This window comes from Artemia sp. Qi Xiang Cuo, chromosome 9 (assembly GCF_049724085.1).
Source record: "Artemia sp. Qi Xiang Cuo chromosome 9, ASM4972408v1, whole genome shotgun sequence".
NCBI classification, from domain to species: domain Eukaryota; kingdom Metazoa; phylum Arthropoda; class Branchiopoda; order Anostraca; family Artemiidae; genus Artemia; species Artemia sp. Qi Xiang Cuo.
Window position 1 is genome coordinate 56,722,580 of NC_142802.1, and position 20,376 is coordinate 56,742,955.

Genomic DNA, 20,376 nt, shown 5'->3' on the forward strand with positions numbered 1-20,376 from the left:
AAGTTATACATTGATTGTGAATATTCAACATGATGATAAGGAGCTCCACTTTAATTCAGAGCTTTCTCGAAGAAGTGCAAAATTTTAAATTTCTCTTCTAAATTTTCTTAAAGAAGAGAAAAAAGTTAGCTAAATTCTGAATTTTACCAATGAAAATGAAAAAACCTTCCACTTCAGTTCTTAATTTCTCAAAGACATAAAAAATTTAAAGTTCAGTTCTAAATTTTTCTGTAGAAGATGGGAAAAGTTATACTATGATTGTGATTATTTTCCAGTGAAGATAAAAAGTTTCACTTTAATTCTAATTTTCTTAAATTCAGTTCCGATTTTTTGCAAAGAGATGAAAAATTTAAAGCTCTGTTCCAAATTTTTCATAGAAGATAGAAAAATTTATACATTGATTTTGAATCTTCGACACGTAGATAAAAAGCGTCACTTTAATTCTGAGCTTTCTCAAAGAAGTGCAAAATGTTCAAGTTCTCTTCTGAATTTTCTTAAAGAAAGTAAAAAAGTTAAATTAATTCTGAATTTCACCAATGAAAATGAAAAAAGCTACCACTTCAGTTATTAATTTCTCAAAGACATAAAAAATTCAAAGTTCTCTTCTAATTTTTCCAAGAAAATAAAAAGGTTCCACTTCAGTTCTGTTTTTTTCTCAAAGAGATGAAAAATTTAAAGTTCTATTCTAGTTTTAAATTAAATTTTAGCTCCATTGTCTTATGGATTTACCCCTCAAATTTTTTAATTAGAAAATGAGTGACTCGTTCTATTATTAAAGACAATCGTTCAAACTCGTTCATCTAACCTCCAAAACAATAGGTTAGGTTAGGTATAAATAAATATTAATAAATAAATAGAAACATTTCTACATCTTTAAGTTAGGTTAGGTTAGTTTAAATTATCATGAGCGCTCATGATAAGTTAACCTAACATTTTTCGGCGAGTATGGTTAGGTTAGGTTAGGCTAGATTAAGTTAGATTAGGTTAGGTTAAGTTAGGTTAGCCTAAGTACGCTTCACTTAGGTTACCTTAGGTTAGGTGAGAGACAGGCAAAAAGTTAGGTGTATGATTAGGTTAGGTTAGGTTAGATTAAGTTAGGTTAGGTTAAGTTAGGTTAGGCTAGGTCAGCCTACGTACGCGCGCGTACGTAGGCTAACCTAGCCTAACCTAGTTCAAGTAGCCTAATCTTTTCTCTGGAGAAATTAGAATTGAATTATGTTCTTTGGTAAAATTCCGAAGAGAACTTGAACTTTTTTATCTTCTGTGAAAAATTTGGAACAGTATTTTAAATTTTTCATCTCTTCGAGAAAATATTCACAAGTATGCTATTACTTTTTATATCTTCCACCAAAAAAATTAGAATTGAACTTTAAATTTCTTTATGTCTTTGTGAAATAAATAACTGAAGTGTAATATTTTGATTGTCTATGGTTAAATTAGAATTGAATTGTGTTCTTTGGTAAAATTCAGAAGAGAACTTGAATTATTATTCATTTCTTTGAGAAAATTTAAAATTGAAATAGAACTTTTTTTCTTCTGGTAAAATATTCAAAAGTATGGTATTACTTTTTCTATATTCCTTCGAAAAATTTTTAATTGAACTTTAAATTTCTTTATGTCTCTTTAAAATAAACAACTTAAGTAGAAGATTTTGGTTTTCTCTTGAGAAATTAGAATTGAATTGTGTTCTTTGGTAAAATTTAGTAGTGAACTTGAACTTTTCTTCACTTCGTTGAGAAAATTTTAAAATGAACTAGAACTTTTAATATTCCGTGAAAATATTCACAAGTATAGTATTACTTTTTCTATCTTCCACCGAAAAATTTTGAATTGAACTTTAAATTTCTTTATGTCCTTGTGAAATAAAGAACTGAAGTGGAAGATTTTTATTTTCTCTGCTGAAAATAGAATTGAATTGTGTTATTTGGTAGAATTCAGAAGAGAACTTGAATTCTTCTTCACATCGTTGAGAAAATTTTAAAATGAACTAGAACTTTTTATCTTCCGGGTGAATATTCACACGTCTGGTATTACTTTTTCTATCTTCCACTGAAAAATTTAGAAATGAACTTTAAATTTCTTTATGTCTTTGTGAAATAAAGAACTTAAGTGGAAGATTTTTATTTTCTCTGGATAAATTAGAATTGAATTGTGTTCTTTGGTAAAATTCAGTAGGGAACTTGAACTTTTCTTCGCTTCGTTGAGAAAATTTAAAATTGAACTAGAACTTTTTATCTTTCGTGAAAATATTCACAAGTATGGTATTACTTTTTCTATCTTCCACCGAAAAATTTAGAATTGAACTCTAAATTTCTTTATGTCTTTGTAAAATAAATAACTGAAGTGGAAGATTTTTGTTTTCTCTGGAGAAATTAGAATTGAATTGTGTTCTTTGGGAAAATTCCGAAGAGAACTTGAACTTTTTTATCTTCTGTGAAAAATTTGGAACAGTATTTTAAATTTCTCATCTCTTCGAGACAGATCTGGACTAAAGCGGAAAATTTTTATATTATTTGGAAAAATAGAAATGATCAATGACTAATTTCTTTTTCATTGAGAAAATTCAGAAGAGAACTTGAACTTTCCTTGACTTTGTTGAGAAAATTTTAAATTGAACTTTAAATTTTTTCATCTCTGAGAAAAGTCGGAAGTGAATTTAAGAAAATTTAGAATTAAAGTGAAACTTTCTATCTTAATAGAAAATAATCACAATCATAGTATAACTTTTCCTATCTTCTATGGAAAAATTAGAACTGAACGTTAAATTTTTTATGTCTTGGTGAACTTAAAACTGACGTGGAAGCTTCACCTACGAAATACTGAGAAACCTTAGCTCAGAAAAGCCTGAAATATCCAACTACTCAACCCAAACTAGAAGTTTCAGACAACAAACACCTATGAGGGACTAAGAATCCTAGCTCTGAAAAGTCCAAAAAGCAAACTACACCTCCCAAATCACAATTTTCTGAAAGCACACACCTATGAAATGCTAAGAAATCTAACTCATAAAAGTCAAACGTAGTAAACCACTCATTCACAAATCATAGTTTTCAGTCAACACATACCTATCAAAGGATAGGAAATCCAACTCAGAAAAGTCCAAAAATAGTTACCCCACCATCCCCAGTAATAGGTTTCAAACACCACACACCTGCGAAAGACTAAGAAATCTGGTTATGAAAAGTCGGAAATAGCTAATTGCATACCTCAAATCATAAGTTTCAGACAACATACACCTATGAAATACTAAGAAACCTTAGCTCAGAAAAGCCTGAAATAGCAAACTATTCATCCCACACGATAGGTTTCAGACAACAAACACCTATGAGGGACTAAGAATCCTAGCTCTGAAAAGTCTAAAAAGCAAATTACATATCCCAAATCATAATTTTCTGACAGCACGCACCTATGAAAGGCTAAGAAACCTAGCTCAGAAAAGTCAAAAATAGCAAATTAACCATCCCAAATCATAGGTTTCAGACAACACATATCTATGAAAGTCTAAGAAATCCAGCTCAGAAAAGTCAAAAATAGCAACCCACCCATCCAAAATCATTGGTTTCAGACATCACACATAAACAAAAGACTATGAAATCTAGCTTAAAAAAGCCCGAAATAGTAATTTACATATCCCAAATCATAAGTTTCAGAAAACAATCACCTACGAAATACTATGAAACCTTAGCAGCTCAGAAAAGCCTGAAATAGCAAATTACACACCTCAAATCATAAGTTTCAGACAACACACACCTACGAAATACTAGGAAACCTTAGCTCAGAAAAGCATGAAATAGCAAACTACTCATCACAAACTATAGTTTTCAGACAAAAAACATCTATGATGGACTATGAATCCTAGCTCTGAAAAGTCCAAAAAGCAAACTACAAATCCCAAATCATAGGTTTCAGACAACACACACCAACGAAAGACTAAGAACCTTATATCCCAAATCATAGGTTTCAGTCAACACACACCAACAAAGGACTAAGAAATCTAACTTAGAAAAGCCCGAAATAGTAATTTACATATCCCAAATCATAAGTTTCAGACAACATTCACCTACGAAATACTATGAAACCTTAGCTCAGAAAGGCCTGAAATAGCAAATTAGACACCTCAAGTCATAAGTTTCAGACAACACACACCTATGAAATACTAAGAAACCTTAGCTCAGAAAAGCCTGAATTAGCAAACTACTCATCCCAAACTATAGGTTTCAGACAACAAACACTTATGAGGGACTAAGAATCCTAGCTCTGAAAAGTCCAAAAAGCAAAACTACAAATCCCAAATCATAGGTTTCAGACAACACATACCAACGAAAGACTAAGAAATCTAGCTTAGAAAAGCCCGAAATAGTAATTTTCATATCCCAAATCATAAGTTTCAGTCAACACACACCCACGACAGGCTAAGAAATCAAGCTCTGAAAAGTCCAAAAGCAAACTACTCATCCCAAACTATAGGTTTCAGACACCAAACACCTGTGAAAGGCTAAGAAATCTAGCTCAGAAAAGTCAAAAATAGTAATTTATATATCCCAAATCATAAGTTTCTGACAACACACACCTATGAAAGGCTAAGAAACCTAGCTCAGAAAAGTCAAAAATAGCAAACTACTCATCCCAAACTATAGGTTTCAGACAACAAACACCTATGAGGGACTAAGAAATCTAGCTCAGAAAAGCCCGAAATAGTAATTTACATATCCCAAATCATAATTTTCTGACAGCATTCACCTACGATATACTAGGAAAGCCTAGCTCATAAAAGTCTGAAATACCAAACTACTCATCCCAAACTAGAAGTTTCAGACAACAAACACCTATGAGAGACTAAGAATCCTAGCTCTGAAAAGTCCAAATAGCAAACTACACATCCCAAATCATAATTTTCTGACAACAGACACCTATGAAAGGCTAAGAAATCCAGCTCAGAAAAGTCAAAATAGCAAACCACCCATCCCAAATCATAGGTTTCAGACAACACATACCTATGAAAGACTAATAAATCCAACTCATAAAAGTCAAAAATAGCACCCCATACACCCCAAAACATAGTTTACAGACAACATACACCAACCAACGACGGGGCCCGGGGAGGGCCTTTGGGGGTCTGGGGGGCCGGGTGGGAGCCCGGGGAACCTTTGGGGACCGGGGGGTTCCTTCGAGATTGGGGTATGGGGAGCGGAGCCCTTTGGATAGGGGTAGGGCGATCGGGGCCCTTTGGGGTTGGGGTAGAGGACCTCACGACACTGTTCAAATAGAACTTGTTTACTATAACGACCACACTCAAAACCTCTTCTAAAACCCTTTCTAAAATCATCTTTTAAAATGTCTCTAACTGTTTCGCCGAAATAATTCCCTAAAATGTCTAAAACCGTTTCACCCAAATAATCCCCTAAAAGTAATCTCAGCGTGTTCCTTTTGTTTTTGGCATCTCTGTGCTTTCACATTTCAAATTTCTAGGAAACCCTTTCCTACGTTAATCTCTTCATCTCATAAATGCTCCTAGCTACACTATTAAGGTTTCGTTAGAATATTAATTTATCTCTCTGACTTGAAGCTCAGTGAAGCCATATTTCAAAATAGAATTTCTATCTCTTTAGCCTCCTACATAATTCCAAGCTAACAATTGATGTCATTTCTAATTCTTGACAGTACAGATCAATGAAGCCCTATTTAAAAATAGAACATTAATTTTTCTCTCTGACCTAAAGAACGTTTATCCCTCAGACCTAAGAATAAAGAAAGCCATAATGTTTCTTCGTTTTCCCCCTTCGTGAATCAATATATTCCCCTAACGATTATGAAAATCAATTTGTCAGGTTAGGTTAGCCTAAAGATCAAAGAAGCCATGTTTGTTTCTTAATTCCCCCTTCGTGAATCAATAATTTCCCCGCCGATTATGTAAATCAAGTTCTCAGGTTAGGTTAGCCTAAAGATCAAAGAAGCCATGTTTGTTTCTCACTGACAACGAACAGACATAAAACAGACATAAATTGCTGTTGACATCCATAAATGTGAGAAAGTTCCTGTTTTTTCATTCTCACTGACAACGAACCATAAAACAGACATGAATTTCTGTTGACATCCATGAAAAACATCAAATAAATTGACCAACACACATAACCGTCCAAGAAAACATCCTTCAATGTGAGAAAATTCATGTTTTTTCAAGTGAGAAAAATTCTGTTTTTCCATTCTCACTGACAACGAACAGACATAAAAACATGCATAAATTATGTAAAAAAGTTGTAGGTGGCAGCAGGGGTGAGCAATGGGACCTCCTGAGGCCTTTCTACTTATATTTGTCTTTACTTTGATGTTATCGCTAATTTTCTATTTTTATCTGCATTTGTCTTCCCTTGTTATTTATGTCTCTCGCCGTTCTAATTTATCTTTCTAAGGAAATATACAAGGTGAATCTGATAGTAATTAAAAATCAAAACGAATAGAAATTATTCCGTACGTGAAGGGGTTGTCGCTTTGACAATATCCTTTCCTGTGTTCAATGTCACTTAGGCCTTATAAAAAACCTTATTACTCTGGACGAAAAACTAGTACTTTTAAGAACTGTTTTTAAAAGAGTGGGATCAGTTGTCGAAGTTATGAACACAAACGAAGGTATTAAGGAGGGGGACAACTCTTAGATATACGGAATAATTTCTGTTCGTTTCGAGTATTAATGTGGCTTCTTACTTTCAGTTAGAAAAAAACTAGTTTTTTTTTTAATTTCTGGCCAGATTCAAATAATGCCAGTGAATCTGGTTCACCGTTCATACCCTCCCCCTTCTCACGAGGAAATTCTCCGTGGAAATTTTTCATACCATGTAAAATACCCCCCCCCCTCTGTAAGATTCCCTCCGAGCAGTTTCATCCTCGCCGAAAATCTCCCTCCGTAAAATTTCCTGCGGACAGTTCAGCCTGACAAATTCTCCTTAGCATACTTTTATTTGAAGAAGACTTCAATTTCTAATCGTTTTCTCGATCACTCCGGAAATCCCCCTTCCGCGTCCATCCCCTTTCCGTGTCCAGTGTGGTATTTCCCTAACAATTCCAGGCAACTTGTTGGTCCAACTAATATTGAATTAATTTTTTGTTAGTGCAAATGTCTCAGTTATATAAGTTGGGTCACTTGCCTACCTGACACTCTAGGTAGTTGGGGCCCTCACTATTAGGCTTTAAACGCTTGTTTGCCTGTCATTCCTAGCAAATTAACGGTCCTGTATCAATTGTAAATTCTTGGTCAACCTGCCTAAGACCATAGGCGGGCGTGCCTTGTTTGTCTCTTATTCCAGGCAATCTAACGGTCCTACGTCAATTTTAAATTCTTGGTCAACCTGCCAGAGACTCTAGGCAGGGGTGCCTTTCCAAAAGCTAACACACAAGTATTTGTCCAATAAGAGAGTCATACTTACTTCCTTCGTTTACCCCTGCCATTTAACCAAACACTTGGGAAACTATAGGTTTCACCGTTTGCCTGCAATTCTAGGGGACTTGTTGGTCATATGTCCAACATGTCAATATTTATGACACGGTATTCTACCTTTAGACCACAAGCGGCCAAGCCTATTAGGCTTAGGCTTCACTTGTTCGCCGCCGCCTGTAAGTCCAAGCAAATTCAGTCCCAGATTTCGCATGCAAGTCCAGAGGACATTGTCCGTCACGCGACAACCCAAAGTCAATCCAATCTTTCTTCCCTTTATTCTGTGACTATATACCTTATTTCTGCCCTAGGAATGACCCATGGATGGATGATAGATAGACTTAGATAGATAGATCTATCAAAAAATGAAATAACATAATTTTTATACAATCTTAAAAAGGACTTTTCTCAGATTTGCCTCTTACTCTCTTGAACTATTTGTCTTGGCCTTTTCTAAAATTAGCCATGTCTTGATGCCTGCAACTACTTGATTTTAATTAAATATATTTAATAATATATATATATATATATATATATATATATATATATATATATATATATATATATATATATATATATATATATATATATATATATATATATATATATATATATATATATATATATATATATATATATTATTGTTAATTTAAAGATGTAAAAAAAACTTCAATAAGAGGGAGCTGCTGATCCTCAGCACCTATATGGCGGGATAGCTCACATATATTCTTCAAAGTAAGGAGGTTAGAAGGGTAAATTCTCCCTATCTCCATATTTAACAGAAATATTTCTAACTGAAAGGTCGAAAGATTTTGACTAAAAATGGACTTTGATGCCACAGGCAAATTCTTTTGATCTTTAGTTTCTCTGACTTTGACCATTTATAGTAAAACAAGAAGAACTTCAAATACAATAGAGTGAGGTTGTTATAGATTGTTGGCAAGAAACAAGAATACGCTGATATTATTCAAAATTGTTCGAATAAAAAGAATTCAAATGATTTTAGAATTTCCTTTAATCCCTTGACCAACACCTGCCGGAATTTTCGGTAAAATCATGGCGTAAGACATATATCAGATGGCCATATATATATATATATATATATATATATATATATATATATATATATATATATATATATATATATATATATATATATATATATATATATATACATCGTTTGTTTCATTTTGTTTCACTTGTTCACCGCCTGTGGGTCCAAGCAAATTCAGTCCCAAATTTTGCATACAGGTCCAGTGGACATTGTCCGTCACACGTCAACCCAAAATCAATCCAATCTTTCATCCGTTAATTCTTTGACTATCTACCTTAGTTCAGCCCTAGGAATGACCTGTGGACGGATAATAGATAGACTTATCTATCAACAAATGAAATGACATTGTTTTTATACAATCCTAAAAAGAGCTTATCCCAGAGATGCCTCTCAATCACTCGGACTATCTGTCTTGGCTTTTTCTATAATGAGCCATGTCTTGATGCCTACTGCAAAATACTTGATTTTAATTCAAAAATCCAAACACACTGAAAAAAGCCCCATGGATAATTCCCCCAGAACATCTCCACATGCAAAATTGAGCTGGCGAAGAGAAAGTAAGACAAATAAAAAGAATTTCGTATACGAATTCTGTCAAATCCTCCCATTGTAAAAATTTCCCCTGTAAAGTTCACTCCACCCCCAGAAATTCCCTTCCCCACGGAAAACTCTCCCTATGGAAACCCACCAAAAGCACAAAAACCCCCTCCCCCTGAAAAATGGCTATATGTTTCTTAATAACAATTACTATACGTAAACAATGGGCAAATTTCATAACTCACTGGCCTCTCCCCACGGACTGTGGGGGGTCATGTTACCCCTAAAGATATAGTTGTTGGATTTTTCAACTATGCTGAACAAAATGACTATCTCAGAACTTTGATCTGACAACTTTGGGGAAAAGGGGGGCTAGTTGCCCTCCAATCTTTTTGGTCACTTAAAGGGGACTAAAACTTTCAATTTCCATTCAAATACACCTTCTCCCGATCTGCTAGAACTATTATTTTGACATGATCACCCCTGGAAAAAAAAAAAATAATAATAAACACGCGTGGTCTGTCTTCTGGCAAAAATACCAAAATTCCACATTTTTGTATATATGAGCTTCAAACTTCTACAGTAGGGTTCTCGGATATGCTGAATCTCATGATGTGAGTTTGATTAAGATTCCTTGACTTTTAAGGGATTTCCCCCCCTTTTTCGAAGATCAAGCAAATTTTCTCAGGCTCGTTACTTTTGATGGGTAACACTAAACCTGATTAATTTTATATATTTGGAATCAGCAAGATAAGCTGATTATTTTGACGTATCTATTGATATTAAAATTCTTAGAGTTTTTTAGAGTTTCGGTTACTATTCAGCCGCGTCGCTCCTTACTTACAGTTCGTTACCTCGAACTGTTTGATAAAAAACATATAAACTTAAGATCGAAATCTAAGCTATTTTTTTCCAATATATTTTTATCAGTTGTGCATTTGTCTCTATTTTGATTTAATTGCTAATTTTCTATTCTTGTCTGTATTTGTTTTCCCTTGTTTCTGATTTCCCTCCCTGTTCATCTTTCTATGGAAATATACTATTCGAGATGATGCACTTGCATCTGCATGGGTGTGGGTGACATTCATGCTTATTGATTCTGATACTGTATCTCTTCTTTCACAATGACTTTAACCGAGGGTTGCCCTCTCTCAGACACCATGTACACCACATACAGTGGAGGTTCTTGCCTCTCTTGTGCCCGAGGCCAAACATTGATTATCCCCCTCCCCCCACCCATGTCTTCCAAAAACTTTCAGGCCAAACTTTAACAAAATTCTCATTTATTAACTGAATTTTCATTTCAGTTTTCATTTAGCCTTGAAATTCATTTTCATTTAGCCTATTAACAAAATTTGAATACAAAATATCACAAAGAACTTTAAAGTTAATTAAACTAGTTCTATTTTCAAGGAATGGCGATGAAGATACGGAAAAAATGAAAAATTCGGATTAATTTTGCTTAGATTTATGCACCCTATTTTATTTTAAAATAAAATTTCAAAAATTACAAAATTATTATAACTGTTAGATTATTTATTTGAAATTTTGCGCCCCTTAAGTTTCTGCGCGCAGGGCAAGTACCACCTCTACCTCTCCCCCCTCTAAAACTGTCTCTGGCCAGATGGCGTATGCCGTGCGTGGTGGAACTGTGCCAAGCGTTTTAGGGAGTGTGCCTAGCGTTTTGGGGACTGTCCCAAGCGTGGCGGAACTGCGCGGTACACGTAGCGTTCCGATAGGTACACCAGATGGTGGGAAATCAGCTCCCCCTCGCCTTCAACTTGTTTATTTTAAATGATACATGATTTGAAAAAGAGGAAACCACAACAAAGAATTTCAGTTTTGGAAACTTTGATATCCACTGTCATACAAAATAAGAAAAGATAACAAGGAAATTTGTGAAGACAATGATTAATGCAGTAAATACAATCTCTAAGTAAATAGGCCCGTTTTTTAGCACTAAGATCTTACATCTTTCTGCAAAGATTATCGTTTTTTAACTCATCTTTTTTCTAAGATCTTACAGCTCACTGATGGATTAGGTGGTGCTTGTGTAGAATCTAGTAAGTGCGGGATAAGTGAAGTTTCGTTAATGCTATTGAAATAAACAAAATAGGATGAAAATATAATAGTTCAGAAACAAATTTGGGCAATATATTTGCACATAAGGGGGGGGGGGGTAAAGCATAGCACATATTAAAGACGTAACCTAACCTAACCAAACAAAGGTACCTTTTCGTCCCCCTAAAGCCCAAAAAACTAAAGTTTGAATATAAATCCTGGAGTGAGAAACCTTTTGTTTATACTTCACAAGGCAGAGTAAACCTGTTTTCATAAAAATCTTTGCAATACAATTGTCGCGCACTTACCAGATTCTGCACAAGTACCAGCAATTGCTGAGAATTGCTTCCTATAATCACCCCCAGAAGGTGTTACTTGAACTCTCGGTTGTTGGACTCTTGGACTCTACTTTAAAGTATCCCTCTCGGAGACAATAATTCAATTATTCCTGGCTCTTATAGATGCAGGGCATGGGTTGGGGTCAAATCCAGTCCCCCTCTTTCATCTAATTGATTTACCCTATAGTTTATTACAGTTTACCATTCCTTGACTCTGACGGATTTAGTCCCAATGGTCACCATGGGGCGGGATGAGGATGGACCAGGCAGCTTCCCCCTGTGTTGTTGACGAAATGTTGGTGAATATTTTAGTACTTTCCCTTTATATGGGCACTTCTAAAAAGTCAAGATTGGCTAATGCTAATGAAATAAAATAGGATGAATATATAATAGTTTATAAACAAATTTGGGCTATATATTTGCACCTTAGGGGATGGGGGTGGGGGGTAAAGCGTTGCATGTATTAAAAACGTAACCTAACCTATCCTAGGTACCTTTTTCTCCCCCTAAACCCCAAAAACAACACTTTAAATATTGTAAATTCAATGAGAAACCAAGCTCTTCGATCAATTTAGATAGCAATTATCCGCTTTACGAGTCTCCATCACTGCATTCATTCGACTGTCTATAGCCGAGGTGCCCATGTAATGGGAAAGTACCAATATTTTTAAAGTTTCTTAAGAGACAAAGCTTTCTTCAACCCTTTGCAAAATCCCCAGAAAGCTTTGCAAGCCTAATTTTTTTTAAGAATTCTGAGTTCATGTCACCCGTGTTTCTCCTCCACCTAAAATGAATTCCTTCAAACGTTCCTGTCATTGATATACAATGAACAAGTAGAGAGTTTCCGTAAAAGATACAGAAAATCTCGGTAAATCAAAACTACGTTGTAAAATAATGACCGCAAAGCAAAAACTACGCACTATATACATATATGGCTCAGAATTTGCATGTTCGTTACTGAGAATAGTACCAAAAAAGGAAAAAGAAGCATTGCCTTAGTCTAACCACAGCCGATGAAACAAAAGGAAAAATTTCTTCTTTTTTTTGAACGCATTACGTATACATCTATATTTTTCAGTTTACCAAAATGCTCTTCGGCTTGCAGATTCAAAACATTGAATTTCTTACATAGTGTATTTGGATTTGGGATGGTCGAATTTATTCTTTTTTGTGCTTTGATGGTTTTTTTTCTTTATAAGAATATACCCGAGCTATAACAAATATTACTTTAAGGCGAATTTCAAGAAGAACGAGACAAATAGAGTGTACGGGAGAGTGGATGCGATTGAATCAAATAATCTGCTGTGGAATGCACGCTTTAAATCACCAAATTTGCCATTTCCTTTGGGAGTGCATAAACAGTTTGAAATTTACCTGCAACAGTCTACGAGTGCCTACAGAAGAGTCTTAAATCGGCGCATTGAAGTATTGTCTTTTGAACAAGTGCACGAATCAAGTCGAGAACCAGCCATTTTATCTGGTATGATTCCTTTTTTATTTAAATTTCAGCTAGTTTGAACCCACTGGGGGGAGATGGCAGACCGTTTGTTCTTACTCTCAACTCCCCTAGTGACTGAATTTGGGGAGCACCCATTTTCAGACTTCATGTACATCATTTGTTACGTGCCAAGCGTGGCGTCACTTTGCAGCACACGTGGCGCTCTGATATGTACACCAGGTGGCGGAAAGTGGGCGCTCCTGCAGACCTGCAGACCGCAGACCCAATCAACTTAAAGAAATGCACAAATTAGCCTAAGTCGAGAGTCAGCCATTTTTATTATATTATTCTATTTATTTTATAATTTAATTTCAATAACGGGCACCTTCCTTATCTTTTTTTCTTAAATCTTGATCACAGACACTAGAAGGACAACACGGACTGGGTATTTTACTCTCCTCCCCCCCCCCCTTCTTTAGGATACAAAAGGAATACTAAAATGCGTGAAATTGTATGATATCAAGTAAAATGTGGCACTATGCCAGTGCACAAATTTCTAAAATCCCTCCGAAAACAATTTTCCAGGCTCCCATCCCTTCGAAAGTAAATTAAAGCCAGAGCCGTTCCTAGTTTTGGTGACGCCCGGGGAAAAATTAATTGCAGCGCCACAAATATAAGCAAAAAAACTGAATCAAAGTGAGAAATTCCCAACCTAGGCGCCCCCCAAGCCAAAGTGCCCAAGACAACTGCTCCGGTTGCCCCCCCCCCCTCAGAAATAACTCTGACATGAGCTCATTTCATTTTTGTTCCGTATAAAATGTAGGAATCTAAATAAGCTAACAATGACGAATCCCAGCAAAAAGCAGTTGCGGCCATAAATCGTTGCAATGGATAATCCAATTGAATTGATAAATTAATTTATTTGATTTAAAATGCATAGTCATCATTTTATGAGCTTTCTGTATATCTAGTTTGAAAGCATCTCAAAGCGTAAAATGATATTCAACATTTAATGCGGGAAGATAAAGACATAGACTTGCACTAATGCACAAAAAAGGGATAGGTGCAATCCTCCCCAACCCTGAGCCTAGTGCAATAGGAAAGACCAGCCTTGATCACAACAAAACAAGGTTTGGATCAATTAATCAACTAAGAACCTTTCTAGGACTATAAATTAATTTCTATTGGAAAGGTTAAATTCGCAAGTACCGGTACAAGTAACAAGGATAAAAAAATAAATAAATTGTAGCTTTCGACTCCAGAATCCTATAATACAGTTGCAATGTATGAAAATAGAAGTAAAATTATTGATTCAAAATTTTTAGGACTAAATTTTTTATTATGATGATAGCATCTTTTATATTACATGCCTTATTATCGATAGAATAAAAACAGGAATTTTTCCATCTACTGGATGTTTGCTAGTTCCCCCGCTTTGGTTGTTTATTAAAAAATAAGTTTGTCCTCCGCCAGGATTTCTTTGAATTTACGCCAACAATAAACATCCATAATTTTTTTCTTATTTCCAGGCTACCGCCCTGACGTTTGCACAGTATCTGAGGCATTCCTGAGTTTGATCAGTCCAACTAACGAAACTCTTAATTTCTGGAGTCATTTCCTAGCAGCGACGTACTTCGTCGTCAAGTTCCAGCATTTATACGAAAAATACGATTTTTGGAATGACGTCTACGTTTGGCCTTTAATCTCTTATTTCTTTGCTGCTTTTCTATACCCTTTCATGTCAAGCTTAGCTCACGGCTTTTCTTGTCTTCATTTTAATGCGCGTCATATTTGTTTTTTCTTAGATTACGGAGCAATTAGTATTTATTCATTTGGTTCAGCTTTAGCATACAGAGCTTATGTCTTTCCAGCAAACCTTTTTCACGTTGAATTTGAAAGAAGTTTCCTCTACGTTGCTGGTACCAGTAGTATTATTTCTGCTGTGTTTACTTGTTATTCAAGATTTATACCCGACGAAAAGCGGGTTCTACAAAAAACCTTACGGATTGGATGGTTCGCTGTTGCATATATTTGGACTGAAATACCCCTTGTTAGCAGAATTGCTACCTGCTCTGTAAATGAAATGTCAAAAACTAGTATTCTCATGGGGGAATCGCCCTGTGATATGTCTGCGACTTATCATTATTTGCAGATGGCAGCCATGGGCGTGGCAACGTTCTGCTATGCCACGCATATACCTGAAAAATTTTTCCCTGGAAGATTCGATTTGTTCGGTAACTCGCATCATTTTTTGCACGTTTTTGGGGTATTGGCAACCCATTTCCAAATGCAGGGTATATTGATCGATGTTGACCAAAGGAGAGAATTCTTAACGGAAAATGGTATGTTGCTGGACTCTTTTTCTAGCTTGTTGCTACCTCTGACTGTGATTTTGTCCATTTTTATTGTACTTTTTTCCTTTAGTTTGTACGTACTCTTTAGTTGTGATAACGAAATTATGCCGGTTGAAAAGAAACGAATGTAAGGTTGTTTTAGGTTATTCAAGTAACTAGTCTTGCTATTATGTAAGTGGCAACAGTGTTATTCAGTAACAGTTGAACGAATTTCATAACCTTTACTTCGTCTTCAATACTCCTTGGTCTAATTAAATCTTTAAATGGTCAATTATTACCAAGATATGGGCAATTGTAGGCTGTAGTATGCCTTTTGCCCCCCCCCTTCCTAGTTTTCTTAAAATGATGTTTGTGATGTTGTGAGTGTTAATAAGTTGATGACTTTCAATTCAGTTATTATGTATTGTGAATTAAGAATATCCCGTAACATAGTTACAAAATATTACTTATCTCATCTGAAAATTTTAAAATTTCTTACATGTTTTCAAATTCAGTTATCAACCTTCTCATGTTGTCCACATTTTGTTTTTGTGATACTTCTTCGCAATACAGAATATGCTATTTCAAAATAAGATAGATTTTCAAGTATCTCTTTAAAGACCACTTATGGATATTCCCCGGAAAATTGTGTGAAGCAAAAACCAAAGTACAATGAAAAATAGCCCATATACCTTTAAAATAAAGGTTTTTTTCCTACAACAAACCCTCCTCCCCTTGGAGCCATTCTCTGATCTCCCCAAAAATTTGGCTGTGTAAATCTTTGCAATTATAAATCTCTCTCTCTCTCTCTCTCTCTCTCTCTCTTTCGCTCTCTCTATCTCTTTCTCTCTTTCTGTCTCACTCTTTCTCTCTCTATCTCTTTCTCTCTCTCCCTCTATCCTTCTCTCTCTGTATCTCTTTCTTTCTTTCTCTTTCTCTCTTTCTTTCTCACTCTTTCTCTCTCTATCTCTTTCTCACTCTCTTCCATTTTGTCTTGTATTGGTGTAATTTGTTTTTGAAATAGGCAAAGTCTCATTCTAATAAACACAAAAGTACATCAACTGGGTAAAAGGACAAAAATGGGTAAACGCGAATCTGCAAATAATTTGAAATTTTTATAATCCATATTTTTTCTTATAAAAGACTATGTCCTTTTCATGAATTTTTTAAAATTGCAAACTACAATTGAAAAGTCACGTGCGACAAGTAGAAAAGCCACGAGTAAGACGCATTCATACGGAGGCCATGATCCTTCCTCCCCAAATGGCTCACATTGATTTGGATCATGGCCTCCTATGATCCTTGATCCGCGAAATCATGCATTGATTGATTTAATTGATTAATTGAGTTACATTAATTGGTTTCCGAGGAGGAGGAAGAAAATTAAATTAAAAAAAGCGGCGTATTATACTAGGTCAATGGAAAATTTATTCAACCAATGGAAAATGAGACTAACCAGTCTTATATGAGATTAACAAAAATTTTACAATCAATCGTAAAAATATTGATCGAAAAAAAATTGATTTGGATCAAGGATTTGGCCTTGATCCAAATCAAGGCCATGATCCTTGATTTGGATCATGGCCTAAATCAAGGCCATGATTTCGCGGCCATGATCCTTCCTCGCCAAGTGACTCACATTTTTACCACATTTCTCATTTTGTTTACATAATTGGCTGGCCTTTTGTGTTTTCACCAACGTAACCCCCTCCGGAAATAAGCGCCTGACAAATATTTAGCATAAGAAATTCCCTTTGAAGTTTTAAGACAGGAATCACAAACAGAGAAAAGATTACACTGCGATTCTATTTTTACTATTTGATTAAGATTCAGTGTCACCAGCTCACAAAAATTTAGGGAGGGGGGGGGGCAATTTTTCATTTTTTATGAAAATACCAAAACTGACAAGTTTCAATGAAAAAACGTAAAAAACGGATATTTTTTGAAATATGGGGGAGGGTCTAAAAATCTAGGGGGTACACCCCCCTCCTAATTAAAGCCACTGATCAGAATCTGAACGGTTGTATAATAGGAGTATTTCAAGAATTAGAGCTCTCTTACTTTTTGTTCTCTCTGTCTTAAGTTTTGATTTCCCACATATTTTGTAGAAGATTGATAAATCCTTACATATTTTCTCAGAGAATGACTTAAAACCTGTTTAAATACCGATATTTAAGACAAGGCATTACTGTTGACGCTATTTTCTTGTCTAGGAAAATTGTGTTTTCACTTCGAATTCGATTATTTACATGACATTTCAAGTTAAATAAAATAAAACAGACATGAACGGACAATGACAAACAGATTTTTATGCGGAATAGTGTACTGGCGAATCTATGATTTATTCTTTAATGCTTGCAAGTTTTCTTAGGTTTTATTCTATTACAATGACAAGCCCAAAATACGAAGTATTCATCCTTCAGGAAAAATCTTGAATTTAAATTCCCGGAATATTATTCTTCTTTTGATTTATGTTAATTTCCGGTAAAATTATTGCTAATTTTCATGTATTTTTCTGTGTTTTTGTATATATCTCACGTCAGTGAATTTGTGCCTTGTAAAGTAAGCAGAAACAAAATTTATAATTCTAGATTTTTACATTAGTTTTGTTATTCTGTTTTGTAAATATTTATTATCGCTTTGCCGAATAAAGATAATTGAACTGTATATTACAATTTTGTTTTCTTATTGAGGAATTAGGTTCCACTGTAACTGAACCACCGTGTAACTGAACCCCTGTAACTGAACCACTGTGCAACTGAACCACCGTGCAACTAAACCACCGTACAATTGAACCACCGTGCAACTGAACCCCCGTGCAACTGAACCCCCGTGCAAATGAACCCCCGTGCAACTGAACCCTCGTGTTACTGAACCCTCGTGTTACTGAACCCTCGTGCAACTCAACCCTTATTTAACTAAACCCCCGTGTAACTGAACCACCATGTAAGTGAACCCCTGTACAACTGAACCACCGTATAACTGAACTACCGTACATCTGAACCACTGTGCGACTCAACCATCATCTAACTCAACCACCGTGTAACTCAAAAATCGTGCACCTGAACCCTCGTGCAAATCAACCACCTTACTTACATTGGGTAAAACACAAGTTAGAATCTTTACATGTTCAACCTTGTTGGAATTGTTTGCTTTTTTAAGTCTTTATATAAATTACTGTCAAGATGATTTATAAAGATGCTCTGTTTTGTTGTCACAAAAACAAAGAAAATCGGACGTCATAAACTCTTAAATCCACATTTCTCTTTTTTTATGTCTTTTAATGGGGTTCCCTTCACCCTGTCACTTTCTACGGGTCTAAGCGTTTACCTCCTCCTCCGCGGAAAATTTCCCCTCCTCCACCAACGGAAACCCCATCACCTGGAAAATACCCCTCTGGCGGAAATTATGGTTTTCAAAATTTAAAAATCTTCTTTGAGTCGTGTTATTTTTTAGTTTAATTGAGAAGTTCTAAGGGAAGTGGAAAATAGAATATTATGTGTAAATCTTGCCCCCCCCCCCTTCGTGAAAATACTTTCTTCTCATGAAAGTTCCTCCAGAAAACCCCCACACAAAAAATGTCCGTATGTTTTCCAATGACAAATACTATCTGTAAGCAATAGACAAAGAAAAAATAACTTAAAAAGGAACTGAAACTTCTGCAATGGGATTATCTGATTGTTTTGTAGGTAGGAAGAGAGGGAGATACCTCAAAGGGTGCATTTTGATGCCAAAACATCTCAGCTCTCATTGAGTCTTCAAATAAATACAGAATTAGCTCCAAGGGAGAGACGACAGGAGGATGGAGATAGAAATTGTTTGAAAATCCCAGGCATTTCTCGTTTTTTTTTTTTTTTTTTTATAAGCCGAAAGTGATTGGAGACTAACCGACCGCAAGAGGTATTTTTTTTGGGGGGGAGGAGATTTTCCACGGGTAGCTATTTTCTGGGAGGGGGGGGGGTATTTTCCTCGAGGTGTTATTTTCCGCGGGGTATTTACCTTAAGGGATGTTTTTTTGCGAGGGGGGGGGGGTAAACGGCGGCTCTCACCTTCTATATACTCTAATTTTTTTACCACTTTGCTTATTTTGTTGTTTTCATTTTGTGGTATTTTCTACGCTCGTAGTTGTTTATCGTTGGTTTGAAAAAGGTTAATTACCTGTTTCGGTGGAGCCGACACAAAAGCTACTTTCTCTCTGTATTTGGAACCTTTTGGTTCGATTTTTTTTGCGTAGTTGAATCAGGCCTTTCCTGAACGATGAGTAATAAAAATCTGTGCTGAAAATATCTGAACTTTGAGAATTTAGATAACAAAAAAAATCACTTTGTTGCGCTTTCTTTAAATTAATTAAAAAGGTTTTTTCGAAAACAATTTTTCTAATAAAAATAAAGAGCCATATTAAACCAAAGACTAGCATAAATAAAGTCCTATAATAATTCAAACCCAAAATGATAAGAAATTACTACAAAAAAGCATCCCTTCAATAAGAACCATATATTCTCCCAGGGCATGACTTACAACGCCTGCCCTCGGGCCCTGGGGAGCTGTGTTGACCCCGGAGTTTTCGTTATATGGTCTTTGAACTATTTTTTTTCACAAAATGGCTATCTCAAAGTTCTTATCGGATGGGTTCGATGAAAAAAGGGCGTGGAAGGGGGGGGGCTAGGTGCCCTCCAATCTCTTTTTGACTCTTAAAAAGTGAACTAGAACTTTCAATTTCCATTCAAATGAGCTCTATTTGGAGTTAATACGAGCATCCCTTCCATAAGAGCCATATGTGCCCCCAGGGCATATCTTACAACCCATGCCCCCGGGTCCTGGGGGATTATGTCGACACCGGAATTGTTGTTATATGATCTTTGAACTAATTTTAACAAAATAGCTCTCAAAATTTTTATCGGATGTGTTTAGGAAAAAAGGGTTGGGGGAGGGGGAGCTGGTTACCCTCCGATATCTTTTGACGCTTAAAAAGTGCACTGGGAACTTTGATTTTCAATCAAATGACCCCTAACTGAAGTTTAAGAGAGCACTCCGTCCATAAGACCAAAAAGTACCCCGAGGGTATAACTTATAACCCTTGCCCTGAATACTGTGGGGGAGTGCCCTGCTCAAACATATGATTTCCAGAACCTTCAACTACGTTGAACAAAATGGCTATATCAAAATTTTGATTGGATGTGTTTGGG

General features: G+C 35.6%; 1 protein-coding gene across 1 annotated transcript in view; it reads left to right on the top strand.

The window, feature by feature from the left end:
• The window catches only part of LOC148948851 (membrane progestin receptor gamma-like), a 57,399-nt gene extending 39,462 nt beyond the window's left edge, over positions 1–17,937 (top strand). The window contains exons 2-3 of the mRNA XM_089094750.1: positions 12,653–12,899; positions 14,387–17,937. Of these exons, the coding sequence (XP_088950876.1) occupies positions 12,653–12,899; positions 14,387–15,342 (1,203 nt within the window). The 3' untranslated portion in view covers positions 15,343–17,937. The remainder of the gene's footprint in view (positions 1–12,652; positions 12,900–14,386) is intronic.
• The last annotated feature ends 2,439 nt before the right edge of the window (positions 17,938–20,376 follow it).